Consider the following 27467-nt stretch of genomic DNA (forward strand, 5'->3'; position numbering starts at 1 on the left):
AGCAAGGGGGAGGAACTCCGCAAGACAAAGCTGAGTATTTTAAAACCTGCAAGCAAAGTGGGACAGACCCAGCTCACTACTGGACTCCAGAATTCTGGAAGGAACACTGTGTAGGGAAAAAAGAGGACTCTGGTGTTGGAATCTGCTAATGCCAGGACTGCAGCAGGACAGAGGCCTAGAATGATGTACCAGGCCCAAAATTTGATCTGAGCCACTGTGCCTCAGGCTATTCCCACAAGAACCTCATACTCAGCCCAGAGTGAAGCTGGACACTTACAAAAACCCCTTGAATCCGGCATTGGAGGGGTTAATAGTCTGCTTTGCGTTAGCGCCTGCTGGGAGGGGTGTGGCTCACTAGAGGCTCCTGGGAAATGCAGTCCAGTCTCCCGGCCTGCAGTGCCCCTCCTGTCACTTACTGTCTGTGGTGACATCATGGTCTGTAGTTTAAAGGGACAGCCCTGGGATGCCAAAGCAAGGAGGGCAAAAGGCGCTTGCCACCCTGGAGCTGCCCCCATCCTAAGGCACACAACCTCCCGCCTCCTCTGGCCCCAAGATGTGCCCTGGAGAGTGGGGAGTTCTTGATCAAAACCCCATTGCTGGGTATGAAAGTCTCAGCTGTATTCCAAGAGTTTGGCATTCTGGCCAAAAGTTCCCAACCTGCAGTCCTGGACTCCAACACTCTATTTCCTACAGTAACTGTGAGATCTTTACCCCGAAGTTTTACCTGGGTGACAAACTAGTCCGTGCTGAGCATCGAGAATGAGAGAGAGAGAGAGAGAGAGAGAGAGAGAGAGAGAGAGAGAGAGAGAGAGAGAGAGAGAGAGAGAGAGAGAGAGAGAGAGAGAGAGCGCGCAATGAGGTTGGGGGATTGGGGTGCTTTTCAACCTCACCCATTTATGGACCCTGGTGATCACTTAGTGCTGCAAAGGAAGTCTGTATACCCAAGAAGTGCCCACTTGTAGAGCAACAAATGCAAGGCCTGTATTGAGGACACCGTTCAGTCGGCCTAGAATCTAGCACCTCAGTCCATGGATACCCAGAGACAGTTCTACGTTTGCTCAGAAATGGCAGATCCTGACTTCCTGTTTTGCTCTGCTCTTCATCTGCCAGACAGAACAGAAACCTCTAAACTACTACTTGACCCACCTCCAAGGCTCAGACATGGCTTCCCTCTCCTTACTCCCTACGAGTAAGCTGGGGAAGCCAGACCCACAGAGCCTCTTACCACCAGACCAGGACCCAGGACTAAGACAGGAAGAATGCCTTGCCTATGACAATATCGTGCCCTCCAGACTCTCTGGGCTGCAGTTTTCAGGTCCGGCTGACTGAAGACAACTGGCCGTGCCTGGCAGGGGCCTAGACGATGCAGGAAATAAAACTAGTGGAAGAAGTAGCTTTGGGATTCTTCGTTTTTGATGCTGACAGGTGACGCCTCACACAGGCTGGGCAAAAGCTCTACTACTGAGCTACATCCCTTGCCTCAGAAGTAGAATTTAAATTAACTTTCAACAGACATTGAAAGATAAAGGGGTCAGAAAACATCTTTTCTTATTATGTTTAAACTTGAGGGAGGGGTTTGTTTGTTTGTTTGTTTGTTTGTTTTTTTAAGACAGGGTTTCTCTATGAAGCCCTGACTGTCCTGGAACTTTCTCTGTAGACCAGCCTGACCCCGAACTCAGAAGTCCACCTGCCTTTGCCTCCCAAGTGCTGGGAATAAAGGTGTGTGGCACAATGCCCATTTCTTTGTAAACTCCTATTCTTAGCAAAGTTTCATTATATTTATTTATATCTCTCTGTACGCCTGCAATCCTATGTCATCCTTGCTCTCCTGGACTCACTGCTTGAAATTTGTGAGGGAATCCTCCTATTTTTGGCCATTCTTTACAATTTTGAGGTAAATGGTGGAGATTGGACCTCATTATGGAGACCAGGGTGGTCTCGAACTCACTGAGATCTGTCTTGTTTCTGTCCCCAATACAGGGATTAAAGGTCTAATATGCCACCACCATGCCCTGTGTACATACTTAAATAGTTTGTATTTTTTGAGCCAGGGTTTCTTTATGTAGCCCTGGCTTTTCCTGGAAGTCCCTATGTAGGCCAGGCCAGCCTGGAGTCCACAGAACCTTTCTCTGATTATCAAGTGCTGAGATTAAAGGTGCAGGACAGCCAGTTTGGTAGCCCAGGCTTACCTAAAGCTCACAATGTAACCCAGGCTGGTTGATTGACAGTCAATCCTCTGCTTCGCTTTCTCAGTTGCTGGGCTTGCAGATGTGAGCTACTACATTACATTATTAGTAGTAATTAATTTTTTTACCTTATTTATTTATAATTAATGTTTGTTTGTTTGTTTATAAATGGTCTCGGGTAGCCCAGACAGGCCTTAGCCTTTTTACGTTGCAGAGGGTAACTTTCAATTGATCCTTCTGCCTCCACTTCCCATGATTACAAATTAGCCATCACCAAGCCCAAATTATGCCAGGGGTCAAACCCAGGGCTTCACATGCTCAGCAAGTGCTTTACCAACTGAGCCACATTCCTAGCCCTAATCTTGTCCAGTGGTTACTATTATTGATTAAGTACACAATTGATGAATACAGGACTACCCAAGCCTGCCAAGGACAGATAGATCTCTTGATTCAGTCCATAAACATTTTCAAAATGGCTACTGCCGTCAATCTATCTCTTTGAATGGGGCCTCACAAAGTTTCTCACTTCTCTCGGAGACTCTCTAAAGGCCCTACTACATACTGAGCTGCCATGATGCCATTGTAGCGGAAAGGTGGAAGATGTGACCATAAAGAAGGCGAATCAAACAAAGAAACAAACAAACAAACGAATGAATGAATAAAATAAAAATAGAATCTTGGACTGGAGAGATGGCTCAGGGGTTAAGAGCACTGACTGCTCTTCCAGAGGTCCTGAGTTCAATTCCCAGCACCCACATGCTGGCTCACAACCATCTGTACAGCTACAGTGTATTTATATATAATAAATAAATCTTTAAAAACAAAAGTAGAATCTCCTGTTGGGCCTGAGGTAGCATGCCTGAAGCTCCACCACACCACGAGATAAATGACAGCAGAGAATTAGGAGTTCAAAGTCAGACTTGACTAGTTTTGAGCAGCCCAAACTGTCAGACCTGGTCTTGAAGCTCATAGATGAATAATTTGCACTTGGTTTTGGACCCCTGGACAAAAGACTGATTGATATAATATATATGATTTACTTATTTATTATATATGTGAATACATTATCACTCTCTTCAGACACACCAGAAGAAGGCATCAGATCCAATTACAGATGGTTGTGAGCCACCATGTGGATGCTGGGAATTGAACTCAGGACCTCTGGACGAACAGTCTGTACTCTTAACTGCTAAGCCATCTCTCCAGCCCTGAGGTACATATTTTACATACCAAAGCAGACCTGGCCTCTAGGTTCTCCCAGCAGCCCTCAGTTCCTTTCTGGCAGATGCCACTCAACATTGAACTTTCCATCCCAGAGGCTGGGCTGCCCTTCCCCAGAGGTTCTTGCCTATAAAATCCAGGCATTTTAGTCTCCCTCTTTCTCTCTCTGCTCTCTTCCCCCTCCCACTTCCCCAGCACCATGGTGACTCCCCTGGCTTCAATTCTTGGGGCCAGTGAACTCACCTGAGTATAGCTTCCCAATAAATCTGCCTTTAATATAATCTAATCTGGCTTGAATTGGTTCATTTCACAGATGGTAAGGAAATAACCTATCACTTACCAAGAGCTGAGAAGAAGCCAGGTCTCTGCCCCAAGCCAGGATTTTTACTTATGCCTGCTTCTACATAGTTTGTCTGTCTGACTGTCTGTTTATTTTTAAGAAAGGGTGTGGTGGGTGTCCTGGGTGGGAGGCAGAGGCAGGTGAGTTGAGGCCAGCCTGGTCTACAAAGTGAGTTCCAGAAAAGCCAGGGCTGTCACACACAGAGAGAAACCCTATCTTGAAAAACTAGAAAGACAAAGAGAAAAAGAGAAAGAGAGAGAGAGAGAGAGAGAGAGAGAGAGAGAGAGGGAGAGGGAAGTGAGGAGGAGAAAGAAAGGAAGGAGGAGAAAGAAAGGAAGAAGGAAAGGAGGAAAGGAGGAAAGGTGGAAAGGAAGAAAGGAAGAAAGGAAGGAGTGAGGGAAGCAAGAAAGAAAAAGAGGGGAAGGAATGGAGATCATCCCTAGCCCACCCAGGAAGTGGCTATGTAGTGGAGAATGACCTTCTAAGTTTCTATTCTCTTTCCCTCATCTCCCAAACTCTGGGGTTACGGGGGTGCACCACACACTTAGTTGATGCGGTGGTGGGGATTGGACCCAGGGAGGGCTTCGTGCTAGGCAAATCCTGTGCCAGCTGAGCTACACCTGCAGCCCCCATCTGCCAGGGCCCCTGAGACAGCGCTGAGCTCGCCAGACTCCTCCGAGCTGGCCTTTGGTGTTATACCGAGTCAACTCTCCATCAAAGCTAAACTAGAGCTTCAGTTACTCTGGGTGTCCGTGGAGAAAAGTTCGGCAGCCAACTCTGTACAACAGTGGAGGACAGACTCATTCTATAAATGATAGGAGATTAAATATTTTAGGCTTTATAGGCTTCTGTCTTGATTCCTGAACCCTGTCACTGTATCAGGACAGCGGCCCTAGACTACATTTAATAGTGTATGGGCACTGAAGTGAATTTTGAGAGACTTTTTTCATGTCAAAAACTATTATTTGTTGGGAGTTGGGAGAGACGGCTCAGTGGTTAAGAGCACTGTCTGTTCTTCCAGAGATCCTGAGTTCAATTCCCAGCAACCACATGGTGGCTCACAGCCATCTGTAATGAGATCCGATGCCCTCTTCTGGTGTGTCTGAAGATAGCGACAGTGTTCTCCTATAAGTAAAAAATAAACCAGAATACAAACAAACAAACAAACAAACAAACAAACAAAAACCCAAACCTGTTGTTATTCTTCTTTTCCTATGTCCCTAACCATTTAAGATCAGAAAAGTCCAAGAGGCAGGAGCATCACCACAAGTTCAAGGCCAGCCTCCTTTGTATGGTGGAGTTCCACATCAGCTAGGAAGACACTAGCCTCAAAACAACAAAACAAAAACTTAGAAGCCATCTTTAGCTGCCAGGCTGTAGGAAACAGGAGATCCCAGTTTGTGGGAAGTTGAATTATTGATTTTAGGATTAGAGATATAAAAGCCATTATTTCAGAGAGGGCCCCAACAGACCGCAGAAGGGAGGGACCCTAAATCTCCTGCTGTGCATTCTTTAGATAGGAATGGAAGAGGGGGGAAGAGAAGGCCTTCCTGGTGATGGGCTAGACAACCTTCACAATCCTATGTCCTAGCTCTTAAATTGGGAACAATAGCAAACAGTGAAAACGAGGACAGGGTTGCTCCTAAGTATGGCTGAGGAGAAGACCGGCGTACCTGTGGATGTGAGGACAAGTACAGCCAGAGCAGGAGGAGAGAGATGCAGGGCTGGAGAGGTTTAGGTGACAGGGTATGACAGAGTATGTCAGCCAGGATGACTCTGTACCATGTACTTATGAGTAGGGACTGAGGGAGCCCAAGAGGTTAGCATATACCTTGACAGACAGACAATAGGCACCAAAGACTTGATGAAAGACATAAGTCTTTGCCAGAAATAAGGAGAATGGCTCCTCTTAGCAAGTAGGAACTATCCCCCCACTAACGCAGGACAGGTTTCTCTGTGTAACCTTGCTGTTCTGAAATTCGCTTTGTAGACTATAGGCTAGTCTGGAACTCACTGGTCTGGTGTATGTCCCCAAGGGAATCCTGGCTTTGATCTAAATGCCAGACTTTGGGAAAAGGGGACCTGACAGAAATTTTAAAAAGGAGAGAAATGTGTGTGTGTGTGTGTGTGTGTGTGTGTGTGTGTGTGTGTCCGAGCCCGAGTTCATGTGAGAGAGAGAGAGAGAGAGAGAGAGAGAGAGAGAGAGAGAGAACACATCTGTCTTCAATCCCAGCTTTTAGAAGCAAAGGCAGATGCATCTCTCAATTCAAGGATAGCTTAGTCTACAGAGAATTCCAAGACAGCCAGCACTACACAGAGAAACTTTGTCTCGGAAAAACAAAAAAAAGAAGAAGGAGGAGGAAGAAGGAGGAGGAGGAGGAGGAGGAGGAGGAGGAGGAGGAGGAGGAGGAGGAGGAGGAGGAGGAGGAGGAGAAGAAGAAGAAGAAGAAGAAGAAGAAGAAGAAGAAGAAGAAGAAGAAGAAGAAGAAGAAGAAGAAGAAGAAGAAGAAGAAGAAGAAGAAGAAGAAGGAAAGAAGGAAAGAAAGAAAGAAAGGAAGGAAAAGAAAAAGTGGAAACAAATAGTGCCTCTTAGGGAGTTAATAAGAATGGATAAGATAAACGGCTAAAAAAGTTTATAGGGTTGGGGATTTAGCTCAGTGGTAGAGCGCTTGCCTAGCAAGCGCAAGGCCCTGGGTTCGGTCCCCAGCTCCGGAAAAAAAAAAGTTTTATCGGGCTGGGCGTGGTAGTGCATGCAAACCTTAAATTCCATCACTAGGGAGGCAGAGGAAGATGAGTTTGAGGCCAGCCTGGTCTACAGAGTGAGTTTCAGAACAGCCAGAATACAGAAAAGCTTGTCACAAAAAAAAATGTTTATAAAATGCAGATGTGTATTTGTTGCCAAAATGCAGTCTGCAAAACTCGCACTGACTTTACTCCTCTGATTAGCGGTCTACAAAGTTAGGTGGGTCGCTGTTCCTTTAAATTCTTCCCAATCAGCTAAAGAAGGTGGACAAATCGGCACATGCGCACTCTTCCTGGCCCGACTGTCGCCCTACGGTTACAGCCTTCCCGCAGCTTGTAACAAGGAGGTTAAAGGTCCTCCCACTCAGAATTTATGCGCAAGCGTAAACTACGATTGGGAGCTTTTCATCTCGCAAAGAGTCCAGTCCCTTTTTCGCTCCTTAAGGCTCCGCCTCCCACGGCCAATCAGTGGGCCTCGCCCTTCTCAATGACCAATGGCAGTGAGCGTGGGGGCGTGGTTGGGCGTCCGGGGGCGCGGCCTGGCGCTGAGAGAAGCGGCGGGGCGAACCGGGGGCTCTAGTGAACAGCGCAGCCGGACGGAGATCGCCGGCTGTCGGCCAGCGGAAGCGGCCCGGGCCCGGCGGTCCCCGAGATGTCACGATGGCTGTGGCCATGGTCGAACTGTGTGAAAGAGCGTGTCTGCCGCTACCTGCTACAGCACTACTTGGGTCACTTCTTTCAGGAGCACCTCAGCCTGGACCAGCTCAGCCTGGATCTGTACAAGGGCAGCGTTGTCCTGCGGGATATTCACCTGGAAACCTGGGTGAGGAGGCACAGCAGAGGCGGGATTGTGCGGAGAGAGGGAGCACGGGCCACCAAAGGGTCCTCGCGGAAGATTTGGGCTGGAGGACAGACACTGTGCTTGGAGAGACCAGTGGGTCCCCGACAGCCTTCGCCAGGCCCCCTGGCTGGTCCTTCACCTCTTAGCCAGAAGCTAGGAGTCCCTGTCTTCACCTCTCTAGGGGAGGGACACATTAGGAAGTGAGATGTCACTTATCAAAAGAATGTCACCATCATCATGCGGAGTTTGGGGGAGCTGGTTGGGTAAGGGGATTCCCGAGAGTTTGGGAGGGGGGCAGAGAAACGTGGAGAGCTGGGCAGTGAGTTGGAACTAGGGTGGTTCAGGGGAGGCTTTGAGGGTGTTAAGACCCCTTCCAGGGGCACCTGTGGAAAGATATGTGCTGACCTCCTCACCCCGATGATCCTGTGCATAAGGGGAGGAGATCTCCCCCGGATGTGGATGTCAACAACAGCGTCACTGCCTACTGTGTTGATCCACTCCTCGTGTGACTGTTGCAGCTTTCTACTTCCTGCTTTTGGGAGAGTGGGAGGGGCCTACCTTGGGTTTAGGGAGGGACTTGGTCTCTGGGATCTCCACCTGGAGGGCAGCCCTCCAGGAAAGATGTAGAGGTTTAGCTTCGGGCTAGCTGGGAGTGGGGGATGGGAGGAGGAGCTGGGAGATGATGCTTAGGAGATCTGAGGCCTAGGGTATGGAGTTGGAAAGGAGAATGGACTGGCAAGTGAGGGCCACTGAGTCACAGCTGATGACTGGGGAGTAGCCATGGAGCCACCAATTAGAGGTACCAGCTTAGGGTTGGTATGGGGTCATCCTTCTAGCTCCAGAGAAGTAGAATGGGCATGTGGCAGGGCTTTCTCTACTCTGGCTGGCCTCTGGGTCTGCAGCTTCACTCAGAGCTAGAGGTGAGCCATGCCTTTGGGAACAAATGTGGGTTGAAGAGATGGTGCCATCTTCTCATGGCCTGTTATAGCAGCAATCTAACCTCGGCTTCTTAGGCTGCTCAGAAAAATATCCAGCATCTGGGCTCCCCCTTTTTGCTTTCAGCCAGAATGCCTTCCCAGTCCACTCCTGTTCCTTTTGTGTGTGTGGGGGGGGGGGGTATCCAGGACACTGGGTGTTTTCTACCCCCCCCCCCCCAAACACACACACACAGCACAGGCACTTCACTTAAGCCCCCCTCTCAGCTCTTCACCCCGCAGCCTTACCTTGAAGGCTTTCAAAGCAACTGCATGGCCCAAGGACTAAGCTGAGAAGGGGTTGGAGCCCTGGGTCCCAGCCTGTTTTCACAGTATCTCGAGTGACTTAAGAGAAGTGCCTAGGCCTCAGTTTCCCCACCCGTGGATGAGGAATTTTGACTCAACTTCTACTTGCCTCCTAGCTCTGCCTGGGTTTGTTTATTCATGGCCCCAGCAGGTGTTTACCGAGTACTACCCAGAGCACCACCCAGAGCACCTGGGTTCACAGGGAGAAGACCAGTGACTCGTGGCCTCAGACACTCCCAGGCAGACCGGCATACAACCCCAGCACAGACATTTCCATCCTCTGTCTCGAATGCATAGCTGTACTGTGGGTCTAGGACTGAGGGTCCATTTGGCCTTGGGTCAGTCCCTCTCCCAGACGTGACCCCTGAACTCTTTTGCCTGCCTAGGATGGGCACGCATTGCTTATTGCCCCCTTAACTAGGTCTCTCCACTTGTTCTCACGCCCGGAATGGGCCACAGTCCTATTCCCTTTGCCTGCCTGCTTGTTCTTCATTCGACCCGCTCATCGTTGGTGTACCGCTGGGTTAGGTGCAGGCTCTACTCACCCCTTCCTGGTTCTTGCTGACTGAGTCGGAGCCTGGTATTCTGAGACCCTGGCTACAACCTGGCCAGGCTGGGAGGTGAAGGCATGTCTTATCTTTCCCTGCTGCTGCCTCTGGTTGCCACATAGAAGGTACTCAGAATCGCATATATTATATAGCCCAGGTTGGCCTCTAGCTCAAAATACACAGCTTGACCTCCCTGCCCCCCCTCTCCCCCACCCCACCCCCACCCCGATCTTCTGGCCTCTGCTTCCCTAGTGCTAGGATTACAGGTGAGTTCCGGCACATCAGCTATACTCTGCTGGAGATGGAACCCAGGGCTTAGCATGTGTTAGGCAAGCACTCAACCAACTGTATACCAGGCTGGCCTAGATCTTGAGAATCCACCTACCTACGCTTCCTGAGTACTGGGAAAGGCATGGGAGCTACCACACCCAACAGTAAATGGAGTTTTGAACCAAGCATAAGAAGGAGACTTTAGCCGGCCCAAAGGGTTTGATGGTGAGGCAAAAACAGATCAGGGCCTAAGGGAAGGCCATGTAAATAGCATAAGGGATGACCATGCCAAGGGTGTTCTCCAAGGCAGTGGCTGTGCAAGACTGTGGCAGGTAGCCATATTTGGAGCCTCAGTGAACTGATTTACCTTGCCTCTTACCCAGTCTGTGAACGAGGTTTTGAGGTCAATGGAGTCACCACTGGAACTGGTGGAAGGCTTCGTGAGCTCCATCGAGGTGGCTGTCCCCTGGGCTGCACTTCTCACTGACCACTGCACTGTGTGTGTGTCAGGCCTTCAGCTTATCCTGCAACCCCGCCAGGGTTCAGGTGAGAGCAGGGTAAGACTAAGGGTGGGGCAATTGCTGGGAGTGGGCCCAGGAGATGTCTGGGGTTCTTATCTTGAGTCCTTGCTCCTTTCCACAGGGCCAGAGGCTGCAGACTCTCAGACTTGGGCCTCATGCATGACCACAAGCCTACAGCTGGCTCAAGAGTGCCTTCGGGAAGGGTTGCCAGAACCCTCAGAACCACCACAGCCCCTAGAGGGGCTGGAAATGTTTGCACAGACCATTGAGACTGGTGAGCAGGCCCCTGCTTGCTGCTAGTCTGTTCTCGGGCCCTCCACAGTCTACAGGACAGGGATTTTAGATAGTAGTATGGTGGCCACCTTCCTACTCAGACTGTGCCAGTGCCCCACCTAACTCTAGACTCTCTTCCTTCCTTCTGAAGTGCTCCGGAGGATCAAGGTGACCTTCCTGAACACTGTTGTGAGGGTGGAGCATTCACTGGGTGATGAGGAACGGAGTGTAGCTGTGGAGGTCCGAGTGCAGAGGTAAGGAGTGCAGGGGAAGGACAGAGACAAATCTCTCCATCCTGTCTCTGAGCCAGGCTCCTAGGAAGGGACAGGGTCCAGTCGGGTTAGGCATTGGTGAGATTTGGAAAGTGGGCTATGTTGGGAGCCTACACTGTGTATAGACCTAAAATCACTCAGATTGTAAGAACTTTGAGACTCAGAGAACCAAAGGCTAGTTGAGCTTCCAAGATGGAAGCCAGGTTCCTCAGGCCCATGTTGCTAGGACAGCTTTAAAGAAGGGGCTTGGGGTTGTCTGGACAAGGCTGGGCCTTTCACTCCGCAGACTGGAATACTGTGACGAAGCAGTGCGGGACCCAAGCCAGGCACCACCTGTGGACGTGCACCAGCCACCTGCCTTCTTGCACAAGCTGCTGCAGCTGACTGGGGTCTGCCTGTACTTTGAAGAGCTGCCCTCCCAGGTGGACCCGCCAAAGCCACCTTTGCAAATCGGCAGCTGCACAGGGTACATGGAGCTCATGGTGAAGCTGAAACAGAATGAGGCCTTCCCGGGGCCCAAGGTGAGTCCCAGGCCTTAGGAATTTGACCCACGGGGCTGGAGAGATGGTTCAGTGGTTTAGAGCACTGACTAATCTTCCAGAAGTCCTGAGTTCAATTCCTAGTAACCACATGGTGCCTCACAACCATATGTAATGGGATCTGATGCCCTCTTCTGGTATGTCTGAGGATGACGACAGTGCACTAAATAAATAAATCTAAGAAATAAAACAATGATAGAATAAACAAATCTTTTAAAGAAGAAAGAGTACACAACAGATGAATGATCATCCTATTCTAAAATTCTTCATCCACACATATATACACTGAAAACTCCCCCCTCTGTTTAATCATTAAATCAAAAATAAAATCATTTCAAATAAAGAAGAAAGAGTTTGACCCATCTATCCCCGGAAGTGTTGGCTGGCCCCAGGCGGACCCTACCTGTAATCCCAGCGTTTGGGAGCCTAACAGAAGATTACCTTCGGTTCGACTCCAGCCTAGGCTATAGAGTAACTCTGGTTCTTACAGTGAAGATTACTATCTTCTTGGCAACTGGAAAAACAGACTCTGAAAGATCAAGTTGGCCAAGGCCACTCAACTGTTTAGCAAGTTTAACATTACAAGTTGTGTCCCCAGGGTACAGGCAGGTGGGTTGCCATTCTTGGGATGGGTGGCATGTAAAGGCTGCATGGCTGTGTGTGCACTTGGCCCTCAGTTGGAGGTATCAGGACAGCTGGGATCCCTGCATCTGCTCTTGACCCCGCGTCAGCTCCAGCAGCTCCAAAAACTGCTCAGTGCCATCAACCTTGCAGGTGAGGCTGCTGGGCAGTGGGTAGCAGACGGGGCGCGATCTAGAGATAACCAGGCAGGCTGTACTGAAACATCTTCCCTGCAGATCCAGGAGGCCTGGCTGACAAGCTGAACAAGAGCCGCCCACTAGGTGCTGAAGACTTGTGGCTCATTGAGCAAGATCTTAACCAGCAGCTGCAGGCGGGTGCAGTGGCTGAGTCCCTCAGCCTGCACCCCATCACCAGCCCCCTCAATTTGGACAGTGCAGGTGGGTGCCAGGCCCTTTCAAATTGAAGGGGCAGTTTGTGTCAGTGCAAAAGCTGAGGGGTCAAACCTGTCTGTTTCTGACTTCTCCTCACCTCATCCCCAGACCTATTCTTCTCCATGGCTGGCCTCACAAGCAGTGTGACCTCCGGTGTCTCTGAGCTCTCAGTGTATAGTGTAGACCTGGGCTCCTCGGTTCACAGCAACATGGCCCTCCATCGACCCTCAACCCCAACCCACTCAGGTGGTAAGTCACTGACTCTCACAGATGCTTATTTCAGGAGCAAGGTGGTGTGAAAGGAACCTCAGGACAGTGGGTAGATGTAAGCAGGATACCTCAGTCATGTCTGCAGAGCCACCATCAGTGGGGTTCTCCAGGTCCTAACTCAGTGGAAGCTGGTGAGGCAATCTACACAGTCTTGGTTTTATAGTAAGTGCTTTTGGGACCCTGCTCCCCTTTCTACAGAACACACATAGTAAGAACAGGCTGTATGTTGTAGTTCGTAGGTAAGTAAGTGGGTAGGGCAAAGACTGGTATGTATGTTTCATATCAATTGATCCTTCTAGCACCATCTTGCTGTCCCATGGTCCAATTTAGCCAGAATTTATTTATTATTTCTCCTCCTTAAAAAAAAAAACAAAAAACTTAATTTATTGAGACAGGGTTTTTCTATGTAGCCCTGGCTGTCCTAGAACTCATTCTGTAGACTCAGAGATACGCCTGTCTCTGCCTCCCAAGTGCTGGGATTAAGGCATGTGCCACTATGACCAGCCTAGCCAGGGTTTCTTCAACCCCCTCCTCAGTGGTCAACTGTGACTCCACTAAGATACCAAGGGGCCCCCATTGAAGCCTCTGTTCCCTCAGGCAAGACGGCTCCGACTCCCCTTCTGGATACCATGCGCCCTGACTCACTGGTGAAGATGACCTTGGGAGGTTTGAGCCTGACCTTGCTTCAGACAGCTTCCCCATCTTCAGGATCACCTGACCTCACCACCCACTTTTTTGCTGAGTTCGATGCTGCCAAAGATGGGCCGTTCGGGTCCCGAGACTTCTACCACCTCCGGCCACGCTTCCAGAGGGCCTGCCCTTGTAGCCATGTCCGGTACACCACAACCCTAGTCAGGGACTCACAAGGAATACCCAGAGCCCATGACCCAACCCCTGAAGCTTGTCTTCTTGCCCACAGATTAACAGGCACAGCCGTGCAGCTGTCCTGGGAGCTGCGTACTGGCGGCCACAGCCGGAGGACAAGCAGCACAGAAGTGCACTTCGGACAGCTGGAGGTGCTGGAGTGCCTGTGGCCCAGGGCTGCCTCAGAGCCAGAGTACACAGAGGTGAAGGCAGAGGAAGGGCCTGGGGTTCCGGTGGGTGTCAGGGCCAGCCTGACCTTGTTTGCCTGTGTTTCCCTTACAGATCCTGAGCTTCCCCAGTTACTCTGGCTCCGAAGCCTCAGCTCGGCCCTGCGCCCATCTGCGCCACACACAAACCTTTCGCCGGGTGCTCAAGGTAAGCCAGAGTGCCGGCTGCCCTAGCCAGACTGCATCTCCCTTCAGGGTTCCCTGCATATCTGTCCCCATTCTGACCTTGCTATTATTGTGGCTTTCTCTTCCCCTGCCTCTGCTGAACCACTAAGGTTGACAAAGCCAAGTGTTGCTGGCTTTTGTTGTATAAACCAGCATAATCTGGGTGTGGTGGCTTGGGGTGTTTAAAGCCCCTTCTGTTTCTGCTGTGGCTCCAACCCAGCTCCTCTCCCACCACTGGGAAACCTAGGAACTTTGGTTTATGGAAGCTGCTTCCTACCCTGTCCTCACTCAGCCCCACAACCCTTGCTGACCTGTTCACATTACCCCTAACTAGAGCCGGTCCCGGCGCTCCACTGCCTGCCATTGTCACTCAGAACTCTCCCTGGACCTGGCTGATTTCCAAGCTGACGTGGAGCTGGGGTCGCTGGACCGCCTTGCTGTCTTGCTCCGTCAAATCACCACACCCTCTGAGCCACCCGCTGGCCTACTAGTGAGATGCCCTGCTGGTTCTATGCTGGGGTGGGAAGTAGGCACTTAAGCTCTGTCAGTCCCCTGTAGCAGCTCTGATCCCCAGCCCTTCCACAGACAGAGCCCCCACAGGCCACTGAGCAGCAGACAGTGTTTCGTCTCTCAGCACCCCGGGCCACCCTGAGGCTACGCTTCCCCATCCCAGACTTACGGCCTGAACGGGACCCCTGGGCTGGCCAGGCTGTACGGACTGAGCAGCTGCGACTGGAGCTGAGTGAGCCTCAGTTCCGCTCAGAGCTCAACAGTGGGCCTGGCCCCCCAGCTCCTACCCGCTTGGAACTTACTTGCTTAGACCTACAAGGTAAGAGTGTCCAGGGAACAGCTGGGCCGGTGCCCAGGACAGGCAAGGAAGCCTTTTATCCCCGGGACACTGATAGGACTCTGGGTGGGCAATGGTAAGGAAAAGAAGAGGTAGCAGCAAGGCTCTGTCCTTTCTGTCCCCTCCAGGAATCTACGAAGATGGAGAGAAGCCACCTGTCCCCTGCCTGCGGGTCTCTAAGGCTCTGGATCCCAGGAGCACTGAGGCCAAGTACTTCCTACCTCAGTAAGTGGAGTGCTAGAAGGGGCGGCTGGGGAGGAGCCGTCTATTGGTACTTTGGCAGGGCACCAATAGGCCTGTGTCCTGGCAGGGTAGTGGTGACCCTGAACCCCCAGTCCAGTGGCACACAGTGGGAGACAGCCTCTGAGAAAGGCCGGGATCTAGAACTGTCTACCGAGAGTCCATGTGAGCTCCAGCAGCCTGAGCCCTCACCTTTCTCCTCCAAGCGGACTATGTATGAAACTGAGGAGGTGAGGCTCCCTGGCTTTTCCACTGTGGGTGCCATTTATGGGTCTGGGCTGTGACAAGGGGCCTCCTGCTGAGAGGAGCATCTTCTATTCTGGGTACCAAGAGACTCTGAAGGATCCATCCTGCCCAGGGGTGGGGAGGTAAGTTCAGGAGAGTAGGCCCTTCAGTACCAAGATCAGGATCCCATGGTCAGCACCTAACACAGTGGTGTACTCAGGTCTCAGGATCCTCCTCTGAGGTTGACGAGTGCAAGGGCTAAATGTGAGGCAGCGAATGGCCTGGGACAGGACATGTGGGTTCCTAGACATGTTCTACTGCCTGGTGGCTTGTGTGCTTCCTCCCAAAATTGCTGTCTTGAAGGTTATTGTGAAGATTACAGGGGTTCCCATTCATGATGTCATTAGGGTAGGGAGGAGATTCTTGGGTACTCTGTCCCAGATAAACGTAACCCACCCTGGGAGAGAAAGGATGGATCGATGGATCGATGGATGGATCGATGGATGGATGCCAAAATCTTCGATTCTGAGTCCAGAAACAGGCCAATGCAAGTCTCCTGGCTGACCTTTCTCACCTGTCCAGATGGTGATCCCTGGAGACCCTGAGGAGATGAGGGCATTCCAGAACCGGACGCTGGCGCTGTCCCGCTGTACTCTGGATGTGATCATGCCCAGTGCCCACATCTTCCTGCCCAGCAAGGAGGTCTACGAAAGCATCTACAACAGGTGGAGAGACGGGGCCGGCTGGGCTTGGCTGGGCTGGGCTGGTGACCGTGTCCTCTGACCTCTGCTGCTGTTGCTCTCTCCTGTCAGGATCAACAATGACCTGCTCATGTGGGAGCCTGCAGACCTACTTCCCACATCCACCACTGCTGCTCGGCCGCCCGGCTCTTCTGGGTTCAAGATGTGCAAGTCAGCCTTCAAGCTAGGTATGAGAAGAGCATTGGCTGGACAGGAAGGGGTAGTACAGGTCTGGGTGGGGCGGGGCCTTCCCTCCACATCTTCTTCCTACCCAGCCGCCCTATTCACTCAGACTCGGATTCGGATGAAGAAGACACCCAGTTCTTCTCGATGGCATCAGGTGCCCCCCAGACTCCTGCCCCGGAACCTTCCCATCGTCAGTCTCAGAGTACCTTCTCCACACTGGTGACAGTGCTGAAGGGTCGGATCACTGCGCTCTGTGAGGCTAAGGTGAGGCAGCCCAGAGCAGGTGAGCTTCCGACTCCAGAGAGTTCTAGGAGCCATACAAGCCTGCCAGCTTCAAGTTAGGAACCAGGAGAGCAGAAAACTTAAAGGGCCAGCGGTCTGCCTCCCCACTCAGACTGCCCATCAACCCTCATAGCTGCCAGCCACTTCCCAGACTTTCTCTGTAAAGCACAAAGGTCCCAGTGCAGCCAGGTCCTTCCCCTTTAGTAAGAAACACATGGTACAGACCTCCAATGATATCCTGAAGGAACTCGGGCTGCCTCAGACCAGGATGTTAAGAGGCCCCTGTCCCTGGGTGTCAGGGATGCTGGGTGCAGCAGTGAAACTGAGCGTGTGCACATCTGCAGGATGAGACAGGGAAGCGGCTGGATGCCACTCACGGGGAGCTGGTACTAGATGTGGAGCAAGGCACCATCTTCAGCGTAGCCCAGTACCGTGGCCAGCCGGGGCTCGGCTACTTCTGCTTGGAAGCTGAAAAGGCAACACTCTACCATCGAGGTGTGGGGGCCACTGCAGCATATATCACACCGGGCAGGGAGGTTTCAGGAGGGCTGTGTGCCGTGAGTGGGGTGGTCAGCAGCCTCAGCTGGGCTCACAAGACTTTTTTCTCAGCGGCCATTGAGGACTACCTGCTGCCCACTCACTTGGAAGTACCCAGCTTTGCTCCCCCAGCTCAGCTGGCTCCAACCATCTACCCATCAGAGGAAGGGGTGACTGAGCGGGGAACATTGGGCCGCAAGAGCCAGGGTCCCCCCATGCTGTCTGCAGCTGTCCGCATCCACCTGGACCCCCACAAGAATGTCAAGGTACAGGTTCCTCTGCTGCTCACCCACATGCACGACTTAGGTAGCTTCCCCTGCACACTGGAGCTGGGCTTACACCATCCTGACTAACTGCTCTTCTGTCCCCAGGAATTTTTGGTGACAATACGGCTGCACAAAGCCACTCTACGCCACTACATGGCCCCTCCTGAGCAGAGCTGGCACTCCCAGGTGAGCAAAGTTTCTTGGAAAGTCACATTGCCCTGTAACTCCAAACTGATTTGGGTAAGCAGGTCAAACATGGGCTGAGGAGACCAGTGTGAAAAATATGGGCTGACAGGGGGTGTGGTAGACAGCTGGTGGGCAACAGGTGTGGTGCCAGCCAGGACAGGGTCTGGACAGGAAGGTATTAGAGGAGCTCATGATGTCCTTACTATCCCCTCTCCTGTCCCCTCCCCTTCCCCTCCCTCCGGCCTGTGCAGCTATTGGACTTCTTGGATGTACTGGATGACCCTGTGCTGGGTTACCTGCCCCCAACAGTCATCACTATTCTGCACACACACCTCTTCTCCTGTGCTGTGGATTACAGGTGCCATGCAGGGGGCTGGGGGACACAGGGTCAGGGGCCAGCCTTACATGTAAGAAACCTGCTCCAGCCTAAGTCTCCCCCTCAGGCCCCTCTACCTCCCTGTGCGTGTCCTTATCACTGCTGAGACCTTCACTCTCTCCAGCAACATTGTCATGGACACGTCGACCTTCCTGCTCAGGTATGCAGGCTGCCCCTAGGTCTGGCCCATCCTATTCCCAGCTGGGCTGCAGCTGACTTCCTGCTGCCTGTCTACCCAGAGCCCCATGTTCTCACATGTCCTCAGGGATGTGCGTTGTCTCTGCTTGCACCCAAAATCAGTCTTATAATCTCACTCTGGGAGTTCTACAAAGCATACAAAAGGACAGCAAGCTAGAACCAAGTGCATAACTAAATGCAGCCCAGGCATGGGGTTCAGCTCCACATGGCACTGAAAAGGAAGGAGAAAGAAAGCTATTCCTACTGTGAGCCTGATTTCAAAAGCTGGTAGCGGTAGAGTAGTTATGGGATCCCAGCTCTTATGAAGCTGAAGCCAGAGAATCCTGCCTGCACAACTTAGTAAGTCTGTCTCAAAAAGTAGAGAGAGGTGGCTCACATTAGACCATGTATGTACCTGATGAGGGCAAGGTACAATCCCTAGGACTATGTGGATGGGTGTATAAACATGTGGTAGGGGGATGGGAGAGGAGTACAAGTTCAATAAGAGAATTAGAAATGTTTTGAGTATCTTTAAGTCCCATGAGAGTGAGTAGTGCCTGCTGGGTCTTCCACACTGAGCCCAGGCCCCATGTCCATCCTGAGACAGGGCTGAGGCTGACAAGGCGCCATGACTGCAGCTCCTTAGGCTCTGGGAGCCCTCTGCCCCTCCCCCTCCTGGACCCCTGCTGCCCCTTTGCCTAGCTGCCACTGAGCTGCCACCTGCAGTGGCTCCTGGGCCCTTCTCAGCCCTGTTCCCCACCAGGTTCATCCTCGATGACTCCGCTCTGTACCTGTCTGACAAGTGTGAGGTGGAGAACCTGGACCTGCGGCGAGGTAGGCAGGGCCTGGGTCGACTCCCCCACTACCATGGGTGACACCCAGCTACTAGTCCGAACTCCACATACACGCATGCACACGCATGTCTGCACAGCTGTGTCTGACAGTGAATTCTTCCCCTGGTGAGGGGTGGGGCAGGGGCAGTGTGGACAGAGACCATGAGAGCCTTTCTTCTGTTCTCTGCCTCAGATTATGTCTGCGTCCTGGACATTGACCTCCTGGAGCTTGTAATCAAAACCTGGAAGGGCAGCACCGAGGGCAGACTGGTAAGTGTGAGGCCACCAGGAGTCGGGAGAATTGTGACTGTCACAGTGTGCCCTTACCTTGCCGGGCTGCCGCTAGTGTTACTCCAGGGAAGGGTCATGTCCTTGTGAGTGTCCTTCCAACCCACTGAGGGCAACAGATGGCATCTGAGGCAGGACAGGTGGCCCAGGGAGACAGCCACTGTGGAGCCCACATCACTAGGCTGCAGTCGCAGGGCTGTGTATGTAAGCAGTACTCCATCAGTCGTCTGGAATGACTACATATTTGGGCAGCCTTAGCTGGCCAGACAAGGGAATATCCCCTTGCTCTCCCTCCCTCTGTGTGGAAGACAGAGCTGAGATGCCCTGTGGGAAGGGGAGCCTGGTTTGTGTGTGGCTCCTGTGCCAATCCCATGCCCACCACCCACAGAGCCAGCCGCTGTTTGAGCTGCGCTGCTCCAACAATGTGGTGCATGTACACAGCTGTGCTGACTCCTGCGCCCTGCTGGTCAACCTGCTCCAGTATGTAACTAGCTCCGGTGACCTGCATCCCCCGCCCCAGCCCCCCAGCCCTACGGAGATCGCCGGCCAGAAGGTACAGATGAGGCCTGGCCACACAGGCTACCAGAGCTTGGCCAGGCCCCTCTCTTTACACATATACAAGGCCTGGAATGGAGCAGCCCTGGAGCTGCCCCTCCCTCTGGTGTTCACTCCTGCCCCTCCCCTCTCCTGATTCAGCTTTCAGAGAGCCCGGCCTCCCTGCCTTCCTGCCTACCAGTGGAGACAGCCCTCATCAACCAGCGAGACCTGACTGATGCCCTTCTGGACACTGAACGGCGTAGCCTACGGGAGCTGGCCCAGTCATCAGGTCAGTGAGGGTGCCCCAGGGATAGCAGGCCCAGGCAGGTTCCCCCAACCACATCTCACACTGGCCTCTTTCTCCCACAGGTGGCCCACTTCCTCAGGCCTCTCCCGTCTCCGTCTATCTGTTCCCAGGTGAACGGAGTGGGGCCCAGGCCCCCTTGCCTCCTCCTGGGGGCCCTTCTCATACCTTGGGGTCCTGTTCTGAGGCAAAGGAACATGACAAAGAAGAGGAAGGGGATGGAGACACCCTGGACAGTGACGAGTTCTGCATCCTTGACGCCCCTGGCCTAGGCATTGCGGTGTGTGTTGGGATGGGAGTTCTGGATGCTCAGGGGTTGCTTGGCCCTTCTAGAGCTCTTGGGTAGGAGAAGCAGCCCTGGCTCTTGACTTGAAGGAACAGATGGGACAGTCCAGAGGAGGACACAATACAGACACGGGCTAGTTAGCAGAAGGGAGGGCTGTGAGGGTAGTTACCAAAGCTGGTACAATTAATGTCCACGCTCTCTGAAGCTCCAGGTGACAGGCCGAGCAACAGACTCTGGATAGGCCGCTCAGACACAGGCACTGGGCTGGTAGACTGGGAGGGCCAGTTTTTGTTAAAAGGGACAGTGAGGAGACATAAAGGCTGGCGTGGGGTTGAGCGTGCTGTCACACCTCTTTGTTCGGCTCTTTCTTGGCAGCCCCGAGACGGTGAGCCCATCGTGACTCAGCTGCATCCAGGCCCCATCGTTGTGCATGATGGGCACTTCTCCCAGCCCCTGGGAAGCACTGACCTGCTGCGGGCGCCTGCCCACTTCCCAGTGCCCAGCAGCCGTGTGGTACTACGGGAGGTCTCCTTCATCTGGCACCTTTATGGGGGTAGAGACTTTGGCCTTCACCCCACTTACAGGTTAGAGGCATGTAGCAGCTGGTGGGATTAGAATCCAGGTATAGCCTAGCTGTGACCTCCAGCAGCCAGCACCGCAAGCCTCATGCATCGCCTACCTGCCTATCCTGACCTTGATTCTTCCTCACCCTCAGGCTCTCCTACTTCAGGCTAGAAGGCCTTTGCTGAGGCTGTAGATAGAAGATGTTTCCTCAGAGTCAGTTTGTCCCCATGTGCCTTTTTTCACAGAGCAAGAGTAGGCCTCGCAGGCCCTAGGGTCTCACCTTCCCGTTCCTCTGGTCCCAACCGGCCACAGAACTCCTGGCGTACCCAAGGTGGCATTGGACGGCAACACCAGGTCCTCATGGAGATCCAGCTCAGCAAAGTGAGTGGCTGAGCTGGGGGTGAACACAAAACATAGAAGTGAGACTCTGGGGAGAGAAACCATGCCAGCTAGCACCAGGCAGTAGGCTATGATACAGACAGATTCCAGAGGGACTGGACAGCAGGAGCCACAGGTTCAATACTGTGTCTATGTGAATAAGAGCCCAGAAGGGTGTTTCTTAGAGCCACCTACCTGGTTAAGGAACCATGAAGACAGATAACAGAAAACACAAGATGTTAGTAGTAGAGAGGGCTTAAGAGGCTGCATCCTAGCAGGGTAGGAGCCAGAAGCATTCAGAAAGAAGCTTAATGAGACAGATGGGGGCCTGCAGGCTGGAAGCCAGTGAGTCACAGTGAACAAGTCAAGGCCCCTGTGAGCACAGAGCATGCCCACCTGTGGTTACAGAGCATGGCTTAGAGAGGCTGGGGCCAGCCTGGGCAGAGAGCAGGAAAGCATGTAGAGACCAGTGAGGAACGAAGGAGCCTCCAGGGTCACTTTCAGTGAAGCAGAGGCTGTGGGTGGATTTGGGCGGATTTGGGTAAGCCAAGTTCAGTATGCCCAGATTGGTGGTCATAGGTTCAGCTGTGTCGGCACTCAAGCATGTCCCACTCATGGGGTGGAACAGGGGCAGGAAGGCTCTCTGGGAGGGAAGGGACCTCAGCCGGACCTCCCCATCCCTCTTGGGCCTGGCTCCCAACTCAGGCCTCATCTACCCGCAGGTGAGCTTCCAACATGAAGTATACCCAGAAGAATCAGCCATAGCCGGGGGCCTGGACCAGGAACTGGATGAGCGACCACTGTCCCGCCAGGTGCTCATTGTTCAGGAGCTAGAAATCCGAGACCGGCTGGCCACCTCCAAGATCAACAAGTTCCTTCATTTGCACACGAGCGAGCGGCTGCCACGGCGCACACACTCCAACATGGTAAGAATGCACCTGGGTGTGGGCAGTGTCTTTCCCATAGTCTCCCTGAAGGTACGTCTGGAGGACAGGGGTGATGGCAGTCAGGAATAGGGCTCACAAGGCCCAGCAGACACCTAGTTTATCCTCTGCCTTAGCTTACCATCAAGGCACTGCACGTGGCTCCCACCGGCAGTGTAGGAGGGCCGGAGTGCTGTCTTCGAGTCTCCATGATGCCTCTGAGGCTCAATGTGGACCAGGTGAGTCGATGGTCAAAGGCAGAGCCTCAGTGTGAGCCCTTCCCCATTGCCAGGTGCTGGATCTGACCCAGAACTCTCCCTACAGGATGCCCTTTTCTTCCTCAAGGACTTTTTCACCAGCCTAGCAGCCAGCATCAACCCCATGGTCCCAGGGGACACTTTTGAGGGTGAGAGACCGGCCAGGGAGGGGAGTCTAGATCCTGGTTACCCCACATCCTCTGTTCCGTCCTTGATCTCTGACCTTTCTTTCTGCAGCTCACCGAGAGACCCACAGCCGGCCCAGCAGCCCCCAGGAAGGGCAGTCTGAGGGCACAGAGACAGCCAGCAGCCCCCAGGAAGCTCCAGGCAGTAGCCACAGCTCCTCTGACCAACAGCCCATCTACTTCAGGTAGGGTGGAGGGGCTCTGGGCCAGGCTGTCTGAGAACCTGGCCAGTGACCAGGTTAGAGACCAAAGGTTCTCCTCTCCCTTCTCTCCCCCGCAGGGAGTTCCGCTTCACATCTGAGGTGCCCATCTGCCTGGATTACCATGGCAAACATGTCACTGTGGACCAGGTGGTGAGTAGTTCCATCCCGCAGGACCGAGCTACTCTCTATGGGTCCAATGTCTGGGACCAGGATTCACAGTGTGTATCCCAAAACATAGCCACACAGCCTGTGCTCCCTCCTAACAGGGCACTTTCATGGGACTCCTAATTGGCCTGGCCCAGCTCAACTGCTCCGAGCTGAAGCTCAAGAGGCTTTGCTGCCGGCATGGGTGAGCTCCCAGCCCCTTTGGGGAGAGTCTGCCACCTTCCCTCTGCAGTTTCTCATGGGTCGTATGGCCTTGGCCAGGTCCTCATTGCTCTCAGGCCTCGGCTCTCCTCGTAGTAGCTTTTGTTGTCCACAGCTCTGGGTAAGACCCTGGGATGAATGGATGCTCACACTTGTCTTAGAGGGACTTAGTCACTGCCCCGGCCTTCAGTGTGTGACTCTCCGCCATCTCGTCCTTGTTGTCTCTCTGCCTTCCAGGCTCCTAGGTGTGGACAAAGTGCTCGGCTATGCCCTCAATGAATGGCTGCAGGACATCCGAAAGAACCAGCTGCCTGGCCTGCTGGGAGGCGTGGGTCCCATGCATTCGGTTGTACAACTCTGTGAGTGTCTGGCTTTGAGAACTCTGTTTTGTTTGGTTGGGGTTTTTTACAGAACAAATATAGATCAAGGGAAGTAAGGAAAGCTCCCAGAAGTGGGAGAGGTTCCCAGGAAAGACTACCCTTTCTGAAATAATTCCATTCACTTTGTGTGTACACGTGGGTGCCTGCATGCCATAGAGTGTGGGAGTCAGAGGACAGCCCATGAGTATTAATCCCTCTTCCCTCTCTGCAAACCCTCAATATTGAACCCGGGCCAGCCGACCTGGTGGCAAGCACCTCTATCTGCTGAGCCATCTTGCTGGCTCTCCTACTTTACTTTTTTTTTTTTTTTTTTTTTTTTTTGGTTTTTTTTTTTTTTTTTTTGGTTCTTTTTTTTTTTTTTTCCCGGAGCTGGGGACCGAACCCAGGGCCTTGCGCTTCCTAGGCAAGCGCTCTACCACTGAGCTAAATCCCCAACCCCCTACTTTACTTTTTATTTTTTAAACTGGAGTCTCACTATGTAGCTGTCTGTCTGTCCTGGAACTCACTATTCTCGGGCTCGCAGAGTCCACCTGCCTCTGCCTTCCAAGTGCTGGGATTATAGGGCACTGGCACTGTTTGTTTTTTTTTTTTTTTTTTTTTTTTTTTGAGCCAGTCTTATGTAGCCCAGGTTGGCATCACAGGCATGTGATAGGACTTTTGGATGCCAGGTGCTATGTCATGTGCCTGTAATCTAAGCACTGGGGAAGCATAGGCAGGAGGATTGCTTGTTAGCTTAAGAACTCAAAGTCAACCTGAGTATGGGCCAGGGTAGGCCAGAGAAAGCTACTTAGCAAGATTCTGTTTTTCAAAAAATGAAGGGGTTGGGGATTTAGCTCAGCGGTAGAGCGCTTGCCTAGCGAGCGCAAGGCCCTGGGTTCGGTCCCCAGCTCCGAAAAAAAGAAAAAAAAAAAATGAAGGAAAAAGAAACTATCAATCCCAGCACTTGGGAGGCAGAGGCAGGCAGATCTCTGTGAGTTCAAGGACAGTTTATTCTACAGTGTGTCCCAGGACAGCCAGGGCGGTCACACAGAAAAACCCTATCTCAAGAACAGGAAGGAAGGAAGGAAGGAAGTGGCTTGGGAAGGGGTAAGGGTCCTTGCGCAAGCTCGGCATCTCTGGTAATCCTGTCCTCCAGTCCAGGGGTTCCGGGACCTGCTGTGGCTACCCATCGAGCAGTACAGGAAAGATGGGCGCCTCATTCGGGGGCTGCAGCGTGGCGCTGCCTCCTTTGGGTCATCCACAGCCTCTGCTGCTCTGGAACTGAGCAACAGGCTGGTCCAGGCCATCCAGGTGAGTGCAGGGCTAGAACAGGCTCCTGACTCTGTCCCCACAGTCCCCACAGTTCCACTGAAAGCTGGAACTTGAAAAGGCTGGGTGTCTTTAAAGGCCACATGACATGGAAGTTCCCATGGTGGGGCCAAAGTGCATTCTGGGCTATCAGAGCCAACCGTATTTCCATGCTCCCAGCTACCTGTGATGAATGTACCATGAGCAGATGCAGAAACCCATCCTAGTTAGTTCATCCAGGTTTTATACTTTACTGGGCCCCAGAGGCCACCCCCTACCAAAGTTCTGGTCTTAGGGGAGTGATTGAGTCCTGGGGTAGGGCTAGGCCCTGCAGGCTTGTGGGAACACTGCATGGAGAGAGCTTGGAGCTCAGCCCTCAGGGACAGTCAGAGGCAGTCTTGTTTTGATAACTCTTAGGGTCTATCTGTACAGGGTGCCCTCTAGCGACAGCTCAGGCCGGCCTCAGCATGCGCAGCCCAGGTGTGAGGCCCACAGGAAAGTTTTCCAGTGCCTTCAAGCACTGAAGCCCAAGACTCCTCCTCCTCCTCCACCCCCCTCCTTCTTCTCCTCCCCCTCCTCCTCCTCTTCCTCCCCTTCCTCCTCCCCCTCCTCCTCCTCTTCCTCCCCTTCCTCCTCCCCCTCCTCCTCTTCTTCCTCTTCCTTCTCCCCTTCCTCCTCCTCCTCCTCCTCCTCCTCTTCCTCCTCCTCTTCCTCCTCCTCCTCCTCTTCCTCCTCCTCCTCCTCCTCCTCCTCCTCCTCCTCTTCCTCCTCCTCCTCCTCCTCCTCCTATTTGCTTATTTATTCTGTGTGTGTGCCATGGCTTGTATTTGAAGTCAGACATTCTGGGGACTCAGTCCTTTCTACCATGTGGGTCTCTGGGGTTGGGGATTGATTTCAGGTCACCACACAGCAAGTGCCTTGACCTTCGGAGCCATCTTACCAGCCCTGGAAGGGTGTGTAGATGTCTCCTTGAGTTACGGAGGTCCTTGAAGAGGTGGAGAGGTAGCCCAGCAGTTAAGGCCGATACTGCACTGCAGAAGCCTGGGTTTAGTTCCTAGCACTTCACAGGTGGCTCTAACTCCAGCTCCAAGGGATCCATCCAGTGCCCTCTTCGGACCTCCAGGAGCACTGCATTCTCACAAATCACACATAAATAAAAATAATTAACAAAAATGTAAGGAAGTTCTCAGAGGGAGGTAATGAAGGGGAAGAGGAAGGAGGAGACAAAGACCGGTTAGGATAGGAAATATTTATGCTAAAGGAGGTCTGGTCTCCAGACTGGCCTGCAAGGCGAAGGCCACTGTCTGCTTGGCTACCTCTCACCATCCAACTCTGGTGTCCTTCAGGCTACAGCTGAGACAGTATATGACATCCTGTCCCCTGCATCTCCCATCTCCCGATCCCTACAAGACAAACGTTCTTCACGGAAACTACGCAGAGGTCAACAACCTGCTGACCTCCGGGAAGGCATGGCTAAGGCATATGACGCTGTTCGAGAGGTGAGAGCTACCCTAGACCCACTTCCAGCTGCCTCCACCCCCAACCCCTCACTCTCACTGACCTCTGACCTCCACAGGGTATCCTGGATACAGCTCAAACCATCTGTGATGTGGCATCAAGGGGCCATGAGCAGAAGGGACTGACAGGTGCCGTGGGGGGTGTGATCCGACAGCTCCCCCCAACTGTGGTAAAACCAATAATTGTAGCAACAGAGGCAACATCCAACGTGCTAGGGGGCATGCGTAACCAGATCCTGCCAGATGCACACAAGGACCATGCTCTCAAGTGGCGATTGGAGGAGACCCAGGACTGACTGCAGGCACCCAAGATCCACCCACTGTCCCAACATGCCCACTGTGTCCAGCCAGCCACAGTGGTGCCACCAGCTCCCTGTTTTCCTGATTGCTGTGACCCACAGCTAGGCCACCAGGTCCTTCAAAGGATAGCCACTGTGAAGGATACCTGCCCAGCCTGCTTGTTGCCAATTGACCGGGAGAGTGGGGCCTCCCGGCTCTGGGGCCTCTGCCCTGTCTGTGCACTTTCGTCTGGGGAGAAAGGACGCTGCTCCTCCCTGCTACCTGGGCCCACACTGCTGCCTTGTTCCAGAATGAGGATGGAGGCTTTTGGACCCATGGACCCCACTCAGCCAAGTGTCTCTCCGTGTCTCATGGGGAGGTGGGGGATAGATGCCATGTGGGTCAGTGTATTTTTAAGCTCCCTGAGCGTGTGGGTCAGTGTCTGCATGAAGTGGAATAAACTTGCCCACCGCCAGGTCCTCTGTACCTGTGAAGCCACAGTCTGCCCCTGCCCGCGCTGCATAAACCTTGACCTGCCCATTCCCACCCCTGCACGCAGTACCCACCTGTTGCCACCAGGAGGCACCACACTCCACCCTCCGCCTTATGCAAACCAACCTCCCTCTTCCACTTTGGGCTCAGCCTACCTACTATGCTGGGTGCTGTCTTCTTGGCACTACTTCCAAATGAATCTGGGGGAGTCGCCTGGCAACCCCAGAGGAGGCATCCCTGGGAACCTGCATCAAACCCCATTTCTTGGTTCTATAACTGTCAGACTCCAGGGTCCAGCCTTAATCTTGAGTCTGGAGCAAAGCTAGGCTCCTGGCCTCTCCTGAGAGGCTCCGAATTGTGACCTAACGCAATACCTGTTAAGTCTGCCAGCCAAGACAGTGTCCAGGAGTTTCCCACTCTGGAAGGGAGAGTCGTAGGCCCTCTGGAAGCTATTCCCACCATTTCCAGAGAATGGCTTTTGAGGTGTCCAGGTCTTATGCGGGGACAATGCTATGTTGTCCCAAAGACACCTGTTGCCCCCATCCCACACACATTGTTCACAAGGGAGCACCCCAGTCCACCCTCAGGAGCATTGACAGGAAGTGGGTGGGCCTGTGGGAAGAATCACTTTTGGGTATCCCTGGTTACCTCTGAAGTTAGCTGTGGTCTCCCCTTTTTGGCCCCATCATAGATCTGAGTATTGAACAGAGGAAACCTTTCCTTGTCCCCCACCCCAAATTTGCCAGTGGTTAGC

The 27467-nt window shown here is 52.9% G+C and overlaps 1 protein-coding gene across 5 annotated transcripts; it reads left to right on the plus strand.

Moving 5' to 3' along the window:
• Positions 1-7011: 7011 nt before the first annotated feature.
• Positions 7012-26707, plus strand: Atg2a (autophagy related 2A). 5 transcript variants are annotated; one of them, NM_001109545.1, is made up of 40 exons: positions 7012-7312; positions 9812-9974; positions 10071-10223; positions 10374-10476; positions 10781-11015; positions 11711-11807; positions 11891-12052; positions 12155-12295; positions 12914-13151; positions 13236-13383; positions 13463-13555; positions 13907-14062; positions 14158-14401; positions 14548-14644; positions 14730-14889; positions 15467-15609; positions 15697-15812; positions 15917-16074; positions 16437-16587; positions 16702-16895; positions 17001-17081; positions 17333-17439; positions 17525-17617; positions 18398-18468; positions 18661-18737; positions 19144-19308; positions 19452-19581; positions 19662-19876; positions 20258-20466; positions 20692-20827; positions 21547-21750; positions 21885-21986; positions 22072-22153; positions 22242-22374; positions 22470-22542; positions 22659-22741; positions 22996-23117; positions 24274-24428; positions 25772-25924; positions 26002-26697. In NM_001109545.1, exons 1-40 carry the CDS (start codon positions 7142-7144, stop codon positions 26236-26238), a joined length of 5751 nt encoding a protein of 1916 aa, NP_001103015.1. In that variant the 5' UTR covers positions 7012-7141; the 3' UTR covers positions 26239-26697. The 5 variants fall into 5 exon arrangements, 1 of the variants encoding a protein (NP_001103015.1); XR_015641968.1 differs by having other exon boundaries at positions 7068-7312; positions 18382-18468; positions 26002-26707; XR_015641957.1 differs by lacking the exon at positions 24274-24428 and having other exon boundaries at positions 7068-7312; positions 26002-26707.
• The last annotated feature ends 760 nt before the right edge of the window (positions 26708-27467 follow it).

This window comes from Rattus norvegicus, chromosome 1, assembly GCF_021556685.1.
Source record: "Rattus norvegicus strain SHRSP/BbbUtx chromosome 1, alternate assembly SHRSP_T2T, whole genome shotgun sequence".
NCBI classification, from domain to species: Eukaryota; Metazoa; Chordata; class Mammalia; order Rodentia; family Muridae; genus Rattus; species Rattus norvegicus.

What these genes read in the sequence shown, in the direction of transcription:
- Atg2a (NM_001109545.1), top strand. Translation starts at nt 7,142, where the DNA reads ATGTCACGATGGCTGTGGCCATGGTCGAACTGTGTGAAAGAGCGTGTC. An exon ending in GGCAACACTCTACCATCGAG is followed by an intron (nt 16,588 to 16,701) that starts GTGTGGGGGCCA and finishes CTTTTTTCTCAG; the next exon opens with CGGCCATTGAGGACTACCTG. An exon ending in TGAGGCTCAATGTGGACCAG is followed by an intron (nt 21,987 to 22,071) that starts GTGAGTCGATGG and finishes CTCTCCCTACAG; the next exon opens with GATGCCCTTTTCTTCCTCAA.